We start from the raw sequence: 18138 nt of genomic DNA on the forward strand, positions 1-18138 counted from the left end.
AAATGGGAAAAATCAGTGTGAATATGTGCTTTTTGAGGTGGGGGAAGAGTGTGTCTTTTTTGTAAAGGCTTTTGGGTGAAAACGCTTGAATAACAAAATATCATTTCAGATATGTAATAGTTGGTTTAAACTGGCTTCAAGCAGTCATAAAAAGGTGGTGGTCTGAGCTGTCATCCAAAGCAGAAATTATAAATGATGGGTGAGTATATCTTTAAAAATAAACTCAGTCTAATAAAATATTTTTTTCAGGAAAGTGGTTTGATTAAGCTAGGTTATAATTCCGTTCCATGATCATCATTAAATAAAAATTTATTTTCTTCATTTTCAGAGAAATATTAAATTGAAATAGTGTTCACATGTGAAAATTACATATGGAAGTTTAATTCCAGAGTCCAATAACCTCCTTTATCTCTTTCTCTGGCAGAATCTTATACTTCGTTTTAGGAGGAAAAAGCACAACTGTGGTTTAACCCTCATACCTGTTACAATGAGTAAGGGAGAAAAAAAGAGATGGCTTTTGGTGGGTTAAGTATTGAGGCACAGGGATGGAAGCATCCTGTATCCTATAGGTCTTTTGACTACGTAAACATTAACCTGAGAATCCAATGTGGATGATCATAATTCTAAAAATTATACTATAATCATCATAATTTGAATATTGCCTTCATGTAAAAATGTTGGTATTCTACCAGATGAATCAGATTATCATGAAGCTGCAAAAAAATACCTCCCAACAGTCTTAAAATTTTTCTCTAGGCTCTCAAAAATTTCCCACTTCATACCCAAGACCAGGTTGTCCAAATGCTGCTCCAAATGCCTAGTTTTCTTTCCTACTTTAACAAATAAGTAATCTTTAATTTCCGAGATTGACAAGTAGTATTTTAAAGAGTTGCTTCATTTCAAATGGTACAATTTCTCCTGATAAATACTTGAAAATTTAAAACTGTGTTCATTAAGTGCTATTTACAAAGTCCGTGTTCTTATATTTGCATTCTTTTTTCTTTTCTCATAGAAATATTCAGATTTTAAAACAACAATTAAGTGGATTATGGGAACAAGAAAACCATCTTACTTTGGTTCCAGGATATACTGGTAATATAGCCAAGGTAAAAAAAGTTAACTTAAAAAGTAATGCTTAAAATATCTATTTAAGCTTAATTGAATATTAGAAATAATATATTAGTATTATGCATTTATACATGAAGTCTTTCAAATGTCCAGTACAGTACTATTCTAATAAAACCTAAAATCAGTTTCATATTTACAAATGTTTAAGGTCCTCTGGATATGAATATGATTTTGGCAAGGAACACAGGAATTAGCCATTGAATGTGTTTCAGGTGCAACTGTGGAAGTAAATTGCTAGAGGGAATTTAATGAACTAGCTCCAACTAGAGATAAGGTTAAGAAGGCATCCAAAAAAGAGTGACACTCGGAAAGCAAGGGGTGAGGAGTGTAACAAATGTTTTCAGGATATTATTTTTCACTTGGCTTTTGCTAATGTCATGCTTTTGGGACAGTAAATGTTCAGATCACAGTATGAATTTGACATTGTTCTTTATTTATTTTCTTAGCTCTTAAAGGAAAAGATATATTGCTCATTTGGATTTTAATATTTAAACTCCAGAAAACATTGGTAGTTTAAATATAATTGCAGAGGGAAAAAATCACTATTAAAAAATATTTGCACCCTTTTACTGGGCATACTGCTATCATAAATGGTCATTATTCAGAAATATACAAGCATTCTTTAGTTTAAAATATACAGTATTCTAAGTAAGAGGTATTGTATTGTGGACTTAATTGTGAAATTCTCCTTGGATACCTTCAAGAAAAGAAGCAAAAATGATGTCTCAAACAAGTATGTGACCACTTATATAATTTTACTCTGTAGAATTCTTAATGATTAAAATCTTATAAACAAATATCAATTTCCTAGTTTTTTGTTGTTGTTTTAGTTGTTCTTTCAATAATGAGGGGGAAATGAAGTAAAAGTTGATAGAAAATGAATATAGAGTATGTATTATATATCACCTTGTTCTGGAGGTACCATGCATTCTTGTTAGTAGTACTGAAAAATATATTGTCTCCTTAGAAATCTGCTTTCAATTACAATATTTTATAAAGAGAGAAACTTTATTTTGATTATGACTCTAGATACCGTATTATTGAAGACGGTATTGAGTGATTTTAAAAGTTCTGTGAAGTTTCTTAAATTGTGATTAAACCTCTTTTACAGTGTTAAAGCCCTCAATTGCAATTTTTCCAGAGTAGAAATCAGAAAGGCTGTCCTCAGGCTGGGCTAGAGTGTATATAGCACTAAAGGAATTGCTGGGAATGATTTAATGATTTTGCTTAGCTATAAAGGCAGAGTTGTTTGATCACAGGAACCAGAACATTCACTCAGCACCTAACAGATGTGCCATCTGCTAGACACCATGCTAAACGCAGCTAAAAAAGTTTAGTACGACACATTTTTTACTCTCAGAAGATCACAAGGAAGCTAAAGCAAATTAAGTGATAAAAAGGGAGAAGAACATGGAGTGTGCATGTGTGTATTTACTGTACCAGCTAATGAAATGTTTTTTGTTTTGTTTTCTAAGGATGTAGATGCTTATTTATTACAGTTGCATTGAGAGACTTCATCTACTAAAGAGCATTTGATTATTCAAAACGCCCCCAGACTAGATTTCCAAAAAAAGAAAGAAAGAAAGAAAGAAAGTCTCACCTGAGAACTGTGAACTGTGGAAGAGATCAAACCCCTTTTTTTTTTTTTACTTTAAAAAGCCACATACGAAACCACTAATGAAACCCTAGCAATCTACTTCACATTGAAGTGGAAAAATATCCAAAAGGAGCAGCTTCAACTTCAAAGAGGTGAAAATGCACTATGAAGATTGTTCGCCTTTGCTGCATTTGGGATTTATATGGTTATTTGGTAACATTGTTTAAGAACTACTGGGTCTTAATGCAGTCCTGCATAAGAATATAATTTATACTATGTCAGAAAGAAGACAGGACTTATTACTAGGAATCACAAAAACCAATCATCGTGACTTTTGTGAAGATTGTGTTTTATAAGAAAACACTTAAACGTGTGCAGCTATTTTCTTATTTTGAAAAGACTTTGCAAGTTTAAAATGTCATAGCAAATAATCAATACTAAAAATTTGTCCACACTGAGATACTGTGTATACAAAATGCCTTAATTATTAATAAGCCAATGCATATGATACCAATATCTGTTTAAAAAAATTAAAACCAACCATGCTTCTGGCATGATAAGATCATGGAATTAAATCAGGGGTTTCCACTCGTAAAATGTTGTTAAAACTATTCCATACCATTTTTAAAACTTGAGAATATTTTTAGTATCTCTGATTTTTCTTTTTGCCAGAATCATTGTGTCATGTGTATGTGTTATTACTATATAAAAGAAAAAGGTGAATATGTATTTCTATGAATGCTTAACTAGAAATGTCCATGGAGTTGGCTAATTTATATTCACTTTTTATTGTATATAGAATCCTAATATTTTCAGTTCTGTATCATTTAAGCTTTCTTCATTTGAGTAAATTCACTAAATATTTCTATTTTTTGCTTTTTTAAATTCTGCTTTTATATCAGTTCTAATTCTTTTTCACTACTTATGTTTTAAGGAATTACATACAGTGCTTTAGAACTGTTTACAGTTAGTGCTGACCTTGTGTTCTAAATTCCAACACTTTACATTACTACCTCCTCCAATGGTTGATATGAAATGCCAGCAGACTGTCTGAGGTCTTTTTTTTTTTTTAATACCATTTTTAGTGTCAATGAACCCACTTCTGGAATGTCTTAACAGCTGCATATCTTATCTTGAAAATGATAGGGATTCAAAATACCACTGTTGATGGTTTGTGCATCATCTCATCTTTATAACCCTGAGAGGCATCTGAGTAAAGATTTTTAGTAATTGAATTTGTCTCCAGTAATCCTACAAGCACTTGAATGTAAATCTTTAGCATTTATCCAGTTAGCCACTACTGATGTGAATCCCAAGCAACTTTTTTGCTTTAAAAATGTTATCTTTCACTGAGTTCTATTTTTTGTGTAGCTATATTTTATATAGCTATGTATTCCTCACAGCGAACATCAATTTTAATAATTGGTTCTTTTCTTAAGTCTTTAGATTAATTTAAGATTACTGCATTTCCGTGATTTGAGAGTTATTTAAGAAGTTGTTTTTCAGGAGGTGGGAATTTGAATAGTAAACCTGCGTCATCTCTGTGAAACCTTAAGATGATGAAATAGAACCTTTCTTTGTTCCTATTTCTTTAGTTATCACTGTCTTATCTAACACTTTGAACCAGTTAACTCAGTTGGAGCATGGTGCTAATGCGGCTAAGGATGGGAGTTCAATCCTTTTATAGGTCCATTAGCTTTACACACGTACGCAGAACTCTTCATAGCTACAGATTGCCACTTCTTGTAGGTATATATCTCGCAATTCAGCTCTTAGTCACAGGGAAGGTGATGAGTATAGCTTAGCATAAGCCTTTCATCTCAAATGGAAAGCTTAAATAATTGGTATATGTGATACTATAGACTTTTAATCTAATATTTAAATTAAACATAATAATGTAATATCTAAAATATATGTCACTATAATTTTCTCTGGGTAAGACCATTTTCTAAATAGTATCTTTAAAAAATTAAATTTCAATAAATTTTCAGTAAAAAATAGGTACAAATACAAATAAAACATAATAAGAAAAGGTGAAATCCTGTTAACACTGAGTTCTTGTGCCTAAGTTTGGGTTTATTAAAGGAAAGCATACTTGGTGCTATACAAGGCAGCAGAGTCTTTAGTTCACACATACTATTCAGTATCACACAACTCCTAATTTCTATTCTTGGCCTTTGCAGTTTACGTTAGTACCTACTTTACTCAGTTATGAGTTATGATTAGTATTATTTTTAGTACAAATTTTTGATAAAAGATGTTAGATAAGTAAATATTGTTGAATACTTAGGTTGCTCTTAAGCTCCTCGCATGCTGTTTAATCAGAACAGTGTTGATTTGATCTCTAGAAAGAGCCAAAGAAAGAGTTTACAAAGTATTTTGGCTGTTGTACTGACCTAGATGAGGATAGTTGATGTCTGTCATTGCTCATTTGATATTGCGCTGCTAAGCAGTATCCAGAACTGAGGGACTACCCAACATCTCTATGCCTTTTTACCTCTTCTACCGTCTTAGATATTCTGTACTTGACTTTGCTAACTTTGCAGGTCTAGGGACCGGAAGTTTATTGAGGTAATGGAGGGTTATAATCAAGTAATCAAGTAATTTGCTTCTGCTAGAGATAAAGTGAATGGATTTTGTAATAAGTGGTCATGATCAGAATAAAGGTTAAAAGGAAGCAAGCATTATCAGATGGTTTTTAAAATTAATCTTTTGGCAGCAATTTCAAAAGTAATTGACACAGATTATTTACTTGAATCCTGAGATGTGAGGATTTGGATCTAAATCCTGTATCCACTTTGGGGAGTCATTAATATCAGGACTAAACTCTAAGGACTACTGAGGAATTAAATCTAAATGACCTTGAACATTCTTGATACATGTTATGTCCTAATCTTAAAAATGGTCATTTAGATTCAGAGCTACATTTGTGGCCTTTGAAATAGGCCAACTTAGAACATTTCTGTGTTTGGCAAGTTGTGGATATAATTAACATTAATGGATGATTTGAGAAATGGTTATTAGCTATTAAATGCTGATAATAGGAATAACATTTAGATAGTTACTTAAATTACTTAAATTAATCAAGGAACTTGAAAAAGCAAAAATTAAGTTAGTATTTTAGCAATCATTCCCAGTTATCTTTCTTCTTAAGAGCAAGATGGTAATGTCAGTTACCTTTGTTGATTTAAAGAAGGAAAAAAAAAAAAGAATCACAAGCAACTGACTTAACTGGAGTGATCCATTTGGAAGCACTACTTATCTTTCAATATGAACTTTTATTTTCTGGATTTACTTCAAATGGAAATAATATTGCTGGACATTGTTGGTAGGTATTTATTCACTCCTATTCATTCTCCCTTAATTTCTAACTCTAACTATGAAAATTGTCATAAAACTTTCCCAACTATTCCTATTCCTTTTTTATTCTGTAACAAGATATAGAATAAAATATTCATCCCTAAACACTATATGCTTCTAATTTGTAAGATAGCTTGATTAATTCAGTAACAGCATCAAGTATAACAATAAGAATACTGCATATTATATACCTAGTATGACAAGTATATTTTCCAGTTCTGTACTTAAAATAACATTTAAAATATTGTAGTCAGTGTAATGTTCTATGGGTCAGATCATTGACTTAACAGCATCTGCTAAAATCAAGCGTCAGTAAAAATTAAGTACATATAAAACATTGTGTATATATGTATATATACACCCATATGTATATATACATATACATGTACATATGTATATATGTATATATACATACACACACACACACACACACACACACACACCCCACAGTATTTTCTCTTATAGACTATAATAAAACACAAAAAGACAGTGACTGTGTACCAGTTCTGTGAAAGGACAGCCCTAGAGCTACCTGTATTTTTCATAACAAAGCTTGTTATATGTTATTGCTTTAATAAACAGAATTACTATTATCTGAGCTACAAAGTTTTCAAATAAGAGATGTCAGGAGTCTAGAGGAGGATTCAGCCCCCAAATACACTTGAACTAGTATTGATTTTTTTTCACATATACGCCCATTATTACACAAGGTATACCTCAAAAAAAGTATAACATAGGTCAAAAATTTTAAAGTATTGTTTATAATATAACAAATATCACCCACCTTAAATAAAGTACCACAGATACAATTGAAACCCCATATGTACCTTCCCCTGTCCCATTATTTCCTTCCTCCAAGGTGACTTGCTCTTCTAAATACACCCCTGTCATCCCCCTATGCATTTTACAGTTTTCATGTAAATAGGGTCCCACTACACATCCTTCTGTAATTTGCTGGGTTTTGCTTAATATTATACTATATTATATTTTTAAGATTCATGTCTGTCAATACACATGGCTCTAGTTCATTTGCTTCCAGGATGATATGATATTCTGTTGTGAAAATATACCCTCATATATTTGTCCATTTTGTTGGTGATCTAAGTATTTGAACTACTATTGATTCTTATCCTTTTTAGTATTCTGTATTTTCATTTGGATTTAAACCAGGATTTTTTTTTTTTTTTTTTTTACAATGTCTTAGACCTGGCCAAGACTGTTGTGACACTATGAATTTATACCATAGCTAAGAAGAGTTGATCTAAGTATTTTCTAGGGTAAGAAAAAGTTGTGGTAGTTCTGGAATACAGTGAATTGCCAGAATTACTTGCTTCTAGAATGAGCAATGTTGCATTTATCAACCAAACCTGCAACATGGAGCGGATTAGAATTAGATGTCACCTTCCTGAAGTCAAGAGGAAAGTTTTTAGCATTCGTTTACTTTTCTACTTTGATTTAAAAATAAAGAGAAAAAAAAAACTTCATTTGCCCTTTGTATAAATTTAGTTAAATAGGTGAATGAGGGCCTAATTCACCCCTCACTTGACCTGCAGTCCACTCACCAGTTCCTTTCTATAAAACTGTAGTTAACCTCAACAACAGCAGGAAAAATGAAGGTTGATACTTTTAGGCAGATTTTAAAGCTTCAAAAAGCTTTAGAAAAGCCCTGTCTTTCCCTTTACCCATCCAGATTCCATTTCCTCTACTACGAATAGATTGGAAATCAGTAAAGGGGATACCCAACTCACTTTTCAGTCTCTTCTTTTGAAGGCTTCTCTGCCTGTCCCTTAGAGGTTGAAACCCAAGGTTTTATTTTAAGGTCTCTTCTCACTACCAGTTCCCTGAAAAACGTTTCTTCCTGTGACTTTCTTTACTATCTACATTAATTGTTCTCATTTTGGGGATGGACAGGAGGCCACTTTTTGGCGGATCAAATGGACGTGGATTTTTTTTAAAGGTTGTGAAAACACTGAACTGTACGTTTATCATTCTGAAATAGAGATCTTGCCCTAAATCTCTTAGCTCATAAATTATACATGCAATTGCCTACAGGAACATCCAGCGGGACATCTTGTAGACATACTAAATTTGGTATATCCAGAATTGACTTCATTATCCACCTCCACTCCCCTCCATCAACACTACTCACCCCTCACTCCTACCCCCACCCCATCCCCCCAGGGACAGAAGGTATTCTGCTTAGGTCCTGGGCTTCCATTCTCACTGAATAGCCCTAATATCAGCAATTATCAAGTTGCAGAACTTTGAATCATCATCCTTTGAATCATCAAATCCTTGGTGCGACTTCCTCAATTTCTCTCATCTTTCTGTATCTCTCCACCTCTCCTGCCATTATCTTAGTCTGCATTAATTTCAGCAGCCCCCAGACTGGTCTCGCACTGGTCCTGCATCTCTATATGCTATCCTTCACACATGCTGCCCCAGAATGGTCTATAAAGCACAAATTTTCTCTTAAAGCCTCTTAGAGTGAACAGTATGATTTACAATCATACTGTGTGTTGACCGCACTTCTTCCCTTCTTCCAGTACTTCAGCTAGAATGAACTCGTTTCAGTTTCTGGGAAAACTGCAAATGCTGAAAACACTCTTTGCAAATGGTTTTGTTTGCCTGAACATTCTTCCCGAGTTCTCATTTATCATTTCCTTAATGTTCAGGTCTCAGCTTAAACACAGTATAAACACGTCTTAAAACTGTTAAGAGGTATTTGCTGCACGCTCTTATCTTAACCCTGTTCTCCTAACACGACCGATATATGTGTTTTCTAATTGTTCATCTGTCTTTCCAGCTAGATTGGTAACTTCATGGGGCCAGAGACTATATTCTCTGTCACATCTCCAGTACCAAGCACAAAGCCTGGCAGGCAGTAGGCATTGATTCTTAATTGCATTAATTTAATTGCATTAAATTAATGCAAGGATGTGATATCTTTGGGCATACATCAAGGAAGTAATTGAATAATCCAAAGCTGTTTGTGATAGCAGCTAAAATGTGTAATTTTAGAATAAAAATACCCAGTTTTCTTACCTCACTTGTTTTAGGAAGTTGGTTTGTAAATGTTCATGCTACAACAGATAAAACCTGTTTGATTCTTAAAGGTTGTTACATTTGTTTTTCTATTGTATAGTTTCTACATTTTACACAAGATCCATGTAAAAGAGGACCATCTATAAAGTGCAAAGTGAAGGTATTTTCATGTAATGTGTAAAACACATTTGCTTGAAATTTAGAGCATCTCTTTGATGTCTTGTGTTTCTCCTCTTCTTTTATCTTAAAATAATTGAGAATCATATGAGGTGCAGTGGGATTTTTTCCCCCCTGTAAGTTTCTTTTTTAAATTACAAAAGTAGTTTATACTTATTTTTGAAAATAGAATAATATGGGGTGCCTGGGTGGCTCAGTGGGTTAAGCCTCTGCCTTCGGCTCAGGTCATGATCCCAGGGTCCTGGGATCAAGCCCCGCATCGGGCTCTCTGCTCAGCAGGAAGCCTGCTTCCCCTCCTCTCTCTCTCTCTCTGCCTGCCTCTCTCCCTACTTGTGATCTCTCTCTCTGTTGAATAAATAAATAAAATCTTTTAAAAATAATAATAAAAAAAAGAAAATAGAATAATAAAAAGAAAATTATCCATTATCTTATCTACCTGGAAGAGCCAATGTGTCTCCTTCCAGATTTTCTTCCAGGTATATGTATATTTTTAATGTAAATGGATTCAAACTCTAATATTGATATTGGGTATATTGTTTCCTACTTTCCATATACTGGAAAAGCTTGAAGGTGACTGAAAAACTTTTTGCCTATTAAAGCTATGTATTCTGAGCAGTTATTAATTTCTGTGGTGAAATTGGAAGTAGCCAAAAAAAATGTAAGAATTACTTTTGAAGCATTTTTACTATAAGATTCTGTTTTCTTTGGCAATTGCTACTTATTACCTAATTTTTAAAAAATGCTAGCAAGAGGGTTTATGAGGAAAAACAATTTTTCTATTTTGAAAAAGAAACACGTAGGTGTGTTTAAATGATCTTAAGTAATTAGGAACAAAATTTCAACTTATGTTCTGGTGTATTCTAGCGATCAAACTAATTTTCTAATTAGGTCAGCCTTTATTTCTGAAACTGATAATGTTAAGCAATACTCTGAATATCAAGTCAGTATAAAACTAAGATTTGATTTTTAGGGTTCAGCCCTATCTGAATAAATCAATTCCTAATAACCTGTCAGTATATTTTCTACAGAAAGTCTATCTAGTATATGTGCTGCTGAAGTGAGCACCAGAAACTCTATCTAATGAAGTGCTTCTAACTGAATAATTTTCTCTTCTGCCTAAATAAGTTTCCTTAGATTCTTTTTTTTTTTTTAAGATTTTATTTATTTGAGGAAGAGATAGAGAACAAGTGATGGGGAGAGCGGAGGGAGAGGAACAAGCAGACTTCCTGCGGAGCAGAGAGCCTGACTCAGCTCTATCCCAGGACCCCAGGATCATGTCCCAGCCAAAGGTAGATGCTTAACCGACTGAGCCACCTGGTGACCCAGATTCTGTATTCTTAACTAAAAAGTAACCATTGTATTCTGTCCTGAAGGAAAGTTATGTAATGCTAGAAATGGAGAAAAATTAATTAATGGTGAATAGGAGGAACAGAGATAGGTAAAACAAGTAATTATATACACACACATTCAGGTGTATAAAAAATGTGAATATTCTCTTATACCTAGAATCAACCTATTCAATCCTAGAATAGGATTATGCTGTAATCAACCATAAAGATTATTATATCTTCATATGGAATAAAGGGAGGAGGATTTTCTTTTTGTTTTTAAGATTTATTTATTTGAGAGAGAGAGTGTGTGTGTGTGTGCGTGCATGTGCACATGCACGCTAGTCAGCATGGGGCTGGGGCAGAGAGAGAGGGGGAGAGAGAATCTCAAGCAGACTACTGGCTGACTGGTGGAGCCCAACACCAGAGCTCAGTCTCTGTGAGATCATGACCTGAACTAAAACCAAGAGACCAACAACTCAACTGACTGAACCACCCAGGAGCCCCAGGGAAGAGGATTTTCTTATAAATGGATGCACTAATGACTTTTACTGAATTCTCCTATAGCTTCTTAGTGTTTTTATACCACCTACTAGGTAAAATTCCTTAGTCTTTGTCAACTCTAAGGTCACACTTTACATTGGCTTGCTTTCACATCTATTTAAAGGTTTGTTTTAAAGAAGAGCAATAAAACTTCAATCTCCATATTATTTGTGAAGTTATTGGCGATCTAGCCAGGTATAGTTTTGTTTCCTTTGAACTTATTAAGACAAGTAACAGTAAAACAGATCAACAGAAAATTGTTAGTACCCTTCTATTAATAATTTTAAAATATTCAAATATTTTGTGATTTTTTTTGTTTTGTTACTCATAAACTTTAAAGATAAATTAATTAAAGATAACTATATAGCAATTGAAACAAAACAGACCTAACATTTTAGGCTTTTAAGAATGTCTGATGGTATTGATTCAGGGCCATGTTGTTGTTACCTTAGTGTAATAATTTAATCATTTTTGCTTCATCAGAACTTATATAGCTAATGTATATAGTGACTTTGTTCTACAAATCTTTAAAATATGAAATATCAAAAGTTTTTGATGATAATTACTACTTTGGTAAAATTATTCATCTGAAGTAATTTTCTATAATTATTTAAATGCTGACCTAAGTTTGGAATTAAATAATGAAAGCTATAGTGATTCTGATAATTGATGTGTGTTTGCTGTAGTCTTCAAAACCATAGCTGATGTTTTAGGATCGTATTACACTATCTTTTTAAGGATTTCTTGGACTAAGTTTCCTTGATATACTTTTGTAATTTGAACTAAATGAAAACAACTTGACTTTCTTTTTCTGTTATCTTTATTAGGTAGTGGGGCCCAATAATTCTTTGAAAATATAAGTTGACATGGTAGGACTCAGTTACAAGTTTTGTGTTTAAATGACAAAACTTAGTGCTTCTAAATGTTAATTCAGCTGTTGACTAGTGTGATATTTGAGGAACTGCATTATGTCCTTGAAATCAAATACTTCAATTAAAAGATATTTATAAACTATACACTGCCTCCGTGAGCTGCTTGTAGCAGCTGGTACACTCCATTTGTCGTATTGTGGTGTGAGTTTCATGTCTGCTACTTTTATCTCTTGATCAGCCTTTTCAGAGAAGAAGTGACAGCTGACTATATACAAGGAAAAGCTTCCTCAAGAACATCCTAGTAGAATTTATTAGCAGCGATCTGAGTAAATTCTAACATGGATAGTTTAGAAATATATGTGTACAGCCAAGTGTTTACAGATACCAAAGAAACACTAGGTTTAACATTTAACAATTAAGTCATTAATATGAGTTTCATTTAAAAAAACAGCCTCAAAATTAAAGTTTAATCTATAGATTTTTTTTTTCCTTTTTCAAGTTAGGCTAATCAAAATTTCTCCTGTTAGTCTAATTATGCAGCTCTCTAGAAGTCACATTTCAAGTTAAGTTTCCCAAAACTTTTATTGGAAAATTAAGGAGGTGGTTTAAGTCCCAATGAACGCTAACAGGTATGATTGAGGCAATGCCTAAAGTTCTCTATTTACTGCAGGTCAATGTTTCCTGCAAAACAAAGGCATTAAGCTACCAGATACCCAGTAGGTAATAATATGTCAACTGGTTGCAGTAGCGAAGCTGTCCATAATCAATAGATTACTTGTTATATGCTTATTGATCTTAAGCACAAAGGTTAGGTACAGTGGCTATCAGAGAGCTGTTATAAACTACTAAATGTACTACAATTCTAAAACCACGCTATTGGGAAAGACTTTGAAAACTTTAGTTCTTAATTTATACTTTTAGGAAGATTGAGATTTAAGCAGTTTCACAAGTGCCCAAGGTACTATACTAAACATTTAAAAATTTTTTCTTTATGTAGTCCATGTTACTATTTACTAGATGACTAACTGCAGAAGAGGGAAGCTATTTGTCCTGCTGTTGGTAAGTCCCTCCAACCTTTATAATCAAAACTTAAGTAATAAGTTTAATAGGGAGTTTTGTATACCCTGTTTATTTTTTTTTTTTTTTTTTTTTTTTTTTTTTAAAATTTTTTTTTTTTTTTTTTTTTAGAGAGAGATAACAAGTAGACAGAGAGGCAGGCAGAGAGAGAGAGAGAGAGAGAGGGAAGCAGGCTCCCTGCTGAGCAGAGAGCCCGATGCGGGACTCGATCCCAGGACCCTGAGATCATGACCTGAGCCGAAGGCAGCGGCTTAACCCACTGAGCCACCCAGGCGCCCCTACCCTGTTTATTTTTAATTTAGATACATTTAGATACATTCACACTTCTATATTAGCTTATCATCCACACCACTGTTTTTTTAGAATGGTGGCATCAGGGGGTTAAGGACAACTTTCAAGGACATTCTGTCTTTCCACCTTTTCCCTGCGTATTATGACTTGTATAACAGGTAGCTGCTGGGAAGTTTTCCTTACAAGAACTTGGCCCAAAAGAATTCTGATGACACCATTTCAAGATCATCTTAAGCTTGCTTTAAATTTTTTTTATAGCTTTACTGAGGTATAAATGATAAAAATTGTACATCTTTAATGCACACAATTTGATGGGTTTGAACATATACACAGATGTTTACTTGTGATACCATGACCACAATCAAAGCAATAAACAGATCCATCATCTCCAAAGTTTCCTTGCGTCCTTTTTTGTGTTTGTGTTAAGAACTTACCACAAGATCTACACTCATCAAAATTGTAGTTTAATACATCATTATTCACAATAACCAAGACAAAGCAACCCAAATGTCCACTGACAGACGAGTGGATTTTTTTTTTTAAGTGTTATTAGTCGGGGCGCCTGGGTGGCTCAGTGGGTTAAAGCCTCTGCCTTCGGCTCAGGTCATGATCTCAGGGTCCTGGGATCGAGGCCCGCATCGGGCTCGCTGCTCAGCAGGGAGCCTGCTTCCCTCTCTCTCTCTGCCTGCTTGTGATCTCTGTCTGTCAAATAAATAAATAAAATCTTCAAAAAAAATAAAAATAAAGTGTTATTAGTCATGGGGGTGGGGGCGGGGAGAAATCTTACCATTTGTGCCAACATGGATGGACTTGGGAGACATGCTAAGTGAAATAAATCACAGAAGGACAGATACTACATGATTCCACTTACATGAGGTATCTCAAATTAATTTATAGAAGCAGGTAATAGAATGTGGTTGTCAGGAGATTTGAGGAGAGAGAAACTGGGGTTCAATGAATATCAAGTTACATTTGTGCAAGATGAGTGAGTTCTAGAGACCTGCCGTACAACATAGTGCCTGTATTTAATGACGATCTTGTTTAGCCATTAATCCCTTTGGAAGCAGAGGTGAACGCTCCATTAAAGAAACCAATTTAAATTTTTACTAATAGTGAAATTGTTTTTCATCTTCCTTTATGATGCCTCTGTATTCTATGTGCCACTATGTGCCAGGTGTACCCTTGTTTGTATTGAATTTGGATTTTAAGTCTGCTAGACAGCATGTGCCCTCAGGACTTGTGTCCTACCCTATACTGAATAAATGGCTGGTAAATTCTAAGTGTCCATTTTTCACTTATTCTTTGAATTGTTACAGCAACATTCTAAATTGCTATTTTAGCTTTTCAGGGAAAGGTCTCAGTTTAACTATAAATTCTATGCAAAAGCAAAATGGAAGATCTTTGGGTTTGTAATGCTATTATCTTTTATAGAAAAAAAGTTATAAATTATGTAAAATCATAGCCTTTAAATATCCCTCCTCCCTGAGATACCATTTTTAGCTAAAATACCACGGTCTATGGAACTGGCATTGTATGGCGGTTATGCAATGACTGCAGATTACATTCCTAACACAGAGAAAACCACACGCCAAAAACATGACCTCTGAAGGGGTGTGGTTAGCCTAAAATAAAACCAGTTCCTAAACTTTCTCAGATGAAATTGCTGAACTTCTAATTCCGAAGTGGCTTATGTTCTGGTCATCAGAGTTTTTTCTTTCAAGAATTCAGAAGGAAGCTGTCCCTGAGCACACGCTGAGTCACAAGCAGTGTGACAGGGGAAGAGCACGGGACTAGAACCAGAGCACCCTGAGTCCGAAACACCTCAAAACAAGCTCGGGGAGGTTATTGGGTGAAGTAGGTTTTATTTATGTGGATTAGGAGAACTGAGTCTGACTTCAGCTCAAAACCCCACAATCATGATTAACTTCAGTCCATGATAATAACTCCTCAGCATACTATCTCACCTGTGATTGGACCCCACAGAGGAGGAGCATCATGATAAAGCCATGTCAAGTTCGGCATGGAAAGAAATACATGTTACATCAGCTGAGACATTTTTATATTTATGAAGGCTAGTCCAGGAGCTGAGGTAAATCCTTAATCCTTAATAAGCTTACCTCCTTCTCCATAGTCTGACCTGCCCATTTTTTTGTATACTTAGGTTATTAAAGAGCTCTATAAACACACAACAACTAGCTGGTTATAAGCTTTGAGTTTCTGTAATCATAGAAACATTATACTTTATTTGAAAAGCATTCAGTAAATTCATTGCCTTCTAATAGCATTTGCTGAGTCACTTGATTCAGTTCGTGATTTCTGCAGTATTTTTAGGGAACTAAACATTTCTATGAAGCACCAGCGAAGCTGTAATCATATCCCACCAGCACATTTTTGATTCCTACATTCAAATCTTGATACCCACTCATGAGCTCTTCCAACATGTCATACCAATTTACCCAAGACTATCTGTGCAAGTGAGAACTTTATGAAAAGCAGGTGATTCTTTTTTCTCCTCCCTGCTCCCTACGTTTTTCTCTCAAGAGTTGTTATAGACTTTGCTAATAAACATTTTTCTGATCATTTGACTTCTTGTTGACATTGGACATATCTGCGTGTTACCGAAGATCAAAGTTAATGTTAACACAAGTATTTCACTCTTTAGAAGCCCTTGCTGTCTTTGAAGATACTCAGAAGAAACAGTTTCTAAAGATCATGATGATAACTAACACTGAATACTAATTGTGCGCTAAGCAGTGATCTGGGTGCAATACAGGTATTAACTCATTTTGTTCTCAGTGGCATGGTAGGTACTATCACGGCTCTTATGAGGAAATGGAAGTACAAAGAATTTAACTGACTTGCCCAAGGATACACAGTTCATTAAGTGGCAAAGCAAGCACCCTGACACTATCTGTGCTTTTAACCTTTAAGCTATATTCCTCTCCCAGAACAGTAAAAGAAAGGAGGTGGGAAGGAAGGGTAAAGGTAGGAAGGTTTGAGTAAAATTTGACCTTTGAATATGGCATTAAATTAAATTGGTACTACTACCCTCCATGAAAATATGCGAATTTTGTGATTCTCCAAAGAATATTTCACTCTCTTTAGATATGCATCTGATATTTTTTCTTTCGTATGATACATATTAATTCTTTTTTTGGTGAGATACTAATTTATTATTTTCCCTAGTGTTAGTAATGAAAAAACTAAGTGAGGGTTGATTGATAGGACATTTAAACATCATCTTACCAGTGAGTATTGAAGACTAAAAAATGTCACAACTGTATATTTAAAAGCATTTAAAATTAGCACTAAACATAACCTGAGTAATAGAGAATACTTTTTCTATGCTGTATATTAAATGCAGAAACTCCAAAGATAATTACCATGGCATTTAGTAGGCTTTGTTGGTGAATAAAGATAAGTGAATGAGAAATGAGAAAAAAAAAAAAGCAAAATTCACCTCTGGCAAGGCAGAATTTTTTCAAAAAATGAAAAAGGATGACAAATTTTTTTCTTTTTAAGGTTTTTATTCAAATTCCAGTTACTTAATATACAGTGTAATATTAGTTTCAGGTGTACAATGTAGTGATTCAACTCTTTCATACAACACCCAGTGCTTATCACAAGTGCACTCCTCAAATGCCATCACCTGTTTCACCCATCCCCCCACCCACTTCCCCTGTGGTAACCATCAGTTTGTTCCCTATACTTTAGAGTCTGTTCCTTGGGGCTCCTGGGTGGCTCAGTGCATTAAGCATCTGCCTTCCGCTCAGGTCACAATCCCAGGGTCCTGGGAATCAAGGTGTCCCGAATCAGCAGGGAGTCTGCTTCTCTCACTCCCTCTATCCCTCCCTCTGCCCCTCTCTCTGTCCCTCTCCTTGCTCATGCTCTCTCTTGCTGTCTCTCTCAAATAAATAAGTAAAATCTTTAAAAACAAAAAGATTGTTTCTTGTTAGGATCTGCACAGAAAAGTAAATAATCAATAAAACTAAAAGGCAACCTATGCAATGGAAGAAGATATTTGCAACTGACATATCTGGTAAAGAGTTATCCATAATATATAAAGAACTTACAAAACTCAGCACCCCAAAAATGAATAATTCAATTTAAAAATGGGCAGAAGATATGAATAGACATTTTTCCAAAGAAGAAATATGGATGGCTAACAGACACATGAAAAGATGCTCAATATCATTCATCATCAGAGAAATACAAATCAAAACTACAATGAGATACTATGTCACACCTGTCAGAATGCTAAAATCAACAATACAAGACAGCAAGAATGTGAAGAAAGGGAAACCCTCTTGCACTGTTGGTAGGAATGCAAACTGATATAGCCACTTTGGAAAACAGTATGGGAGTTTCTCAGAAAGTTCAAAATAGAACTACCCTGGTATCCAGCAATTGCACTACTAAGTATTTACGTAAAGAATACAAAAATCCTTGGGGCGCCTGGGTGGCTCAGTTGGTTAGGCAACTGCCTTCTGCTCAGGTCATAATCCCAGGGTCCTGGGATCGAGCCCCACATTGGGCTCCCTGCTCAGTGGGGAGCCTGCTTCTCCCCCTCCCTCTCTGCTCTGCCTGCTTGTGTCTCTCGCTCTATCAAATAAATAAATAAAATCTTAAAAAAAAAAGAATACAAAAATCCTGTTTCAGAGTGTTACATGCTCCCCGATATTTATAGCAGCACTCCCTATAAGGGAAATAAGCCAGATTA

General features: G+C 34.5%; 1 protein-coding gene across 1 annotated transcript in view; it reads left to right on the top strand.

The window, feature by feature from the left end:
* The window catches only part of LOC111160950 (katanin regulatory subunit B1 like 1), a 37800-nt gene extending 34210 nt beyond the window's left edge, over nt 1-3590 (top strand). Inside the window, exons 8-10 of the mRNA XM_022524355.1 lie at nt 110-199; nt 1013-1106; nt 2604-3590. Of these exons, the coding sequence (XP_022380063.1) occupies nt 110-199; nt 1013-1106; nt 2604-2636 (217 nt within the window). The 3' untranslated portion in view covers nt 2637-3590. The remainder of the gene's footprint in view (nt 1-109; nt 200-1012; nt 1107-2603) is intronic.
* Nucleotides 3591-18138: the final 14548 nt, after the last annotated feature.

Source organism: Enhydra lutris, unplaced genomic scaffold, assembly GCF_002288905.1.
Source record: "Enhydra lutris kenyoni isolate GAN:26980312 unplaced genomic scaffold, ASM228890v2 scaffoldscaffold4, whole genome shotgun sequence".
In the NCBI taxonomy this organism is placed as follows: domain Eukaryota; kingdom Metazoa; phylum Chordata; class Mammalia; order Carnivora; family Mustelidae; genus Enhydra; species Enhydra lutris.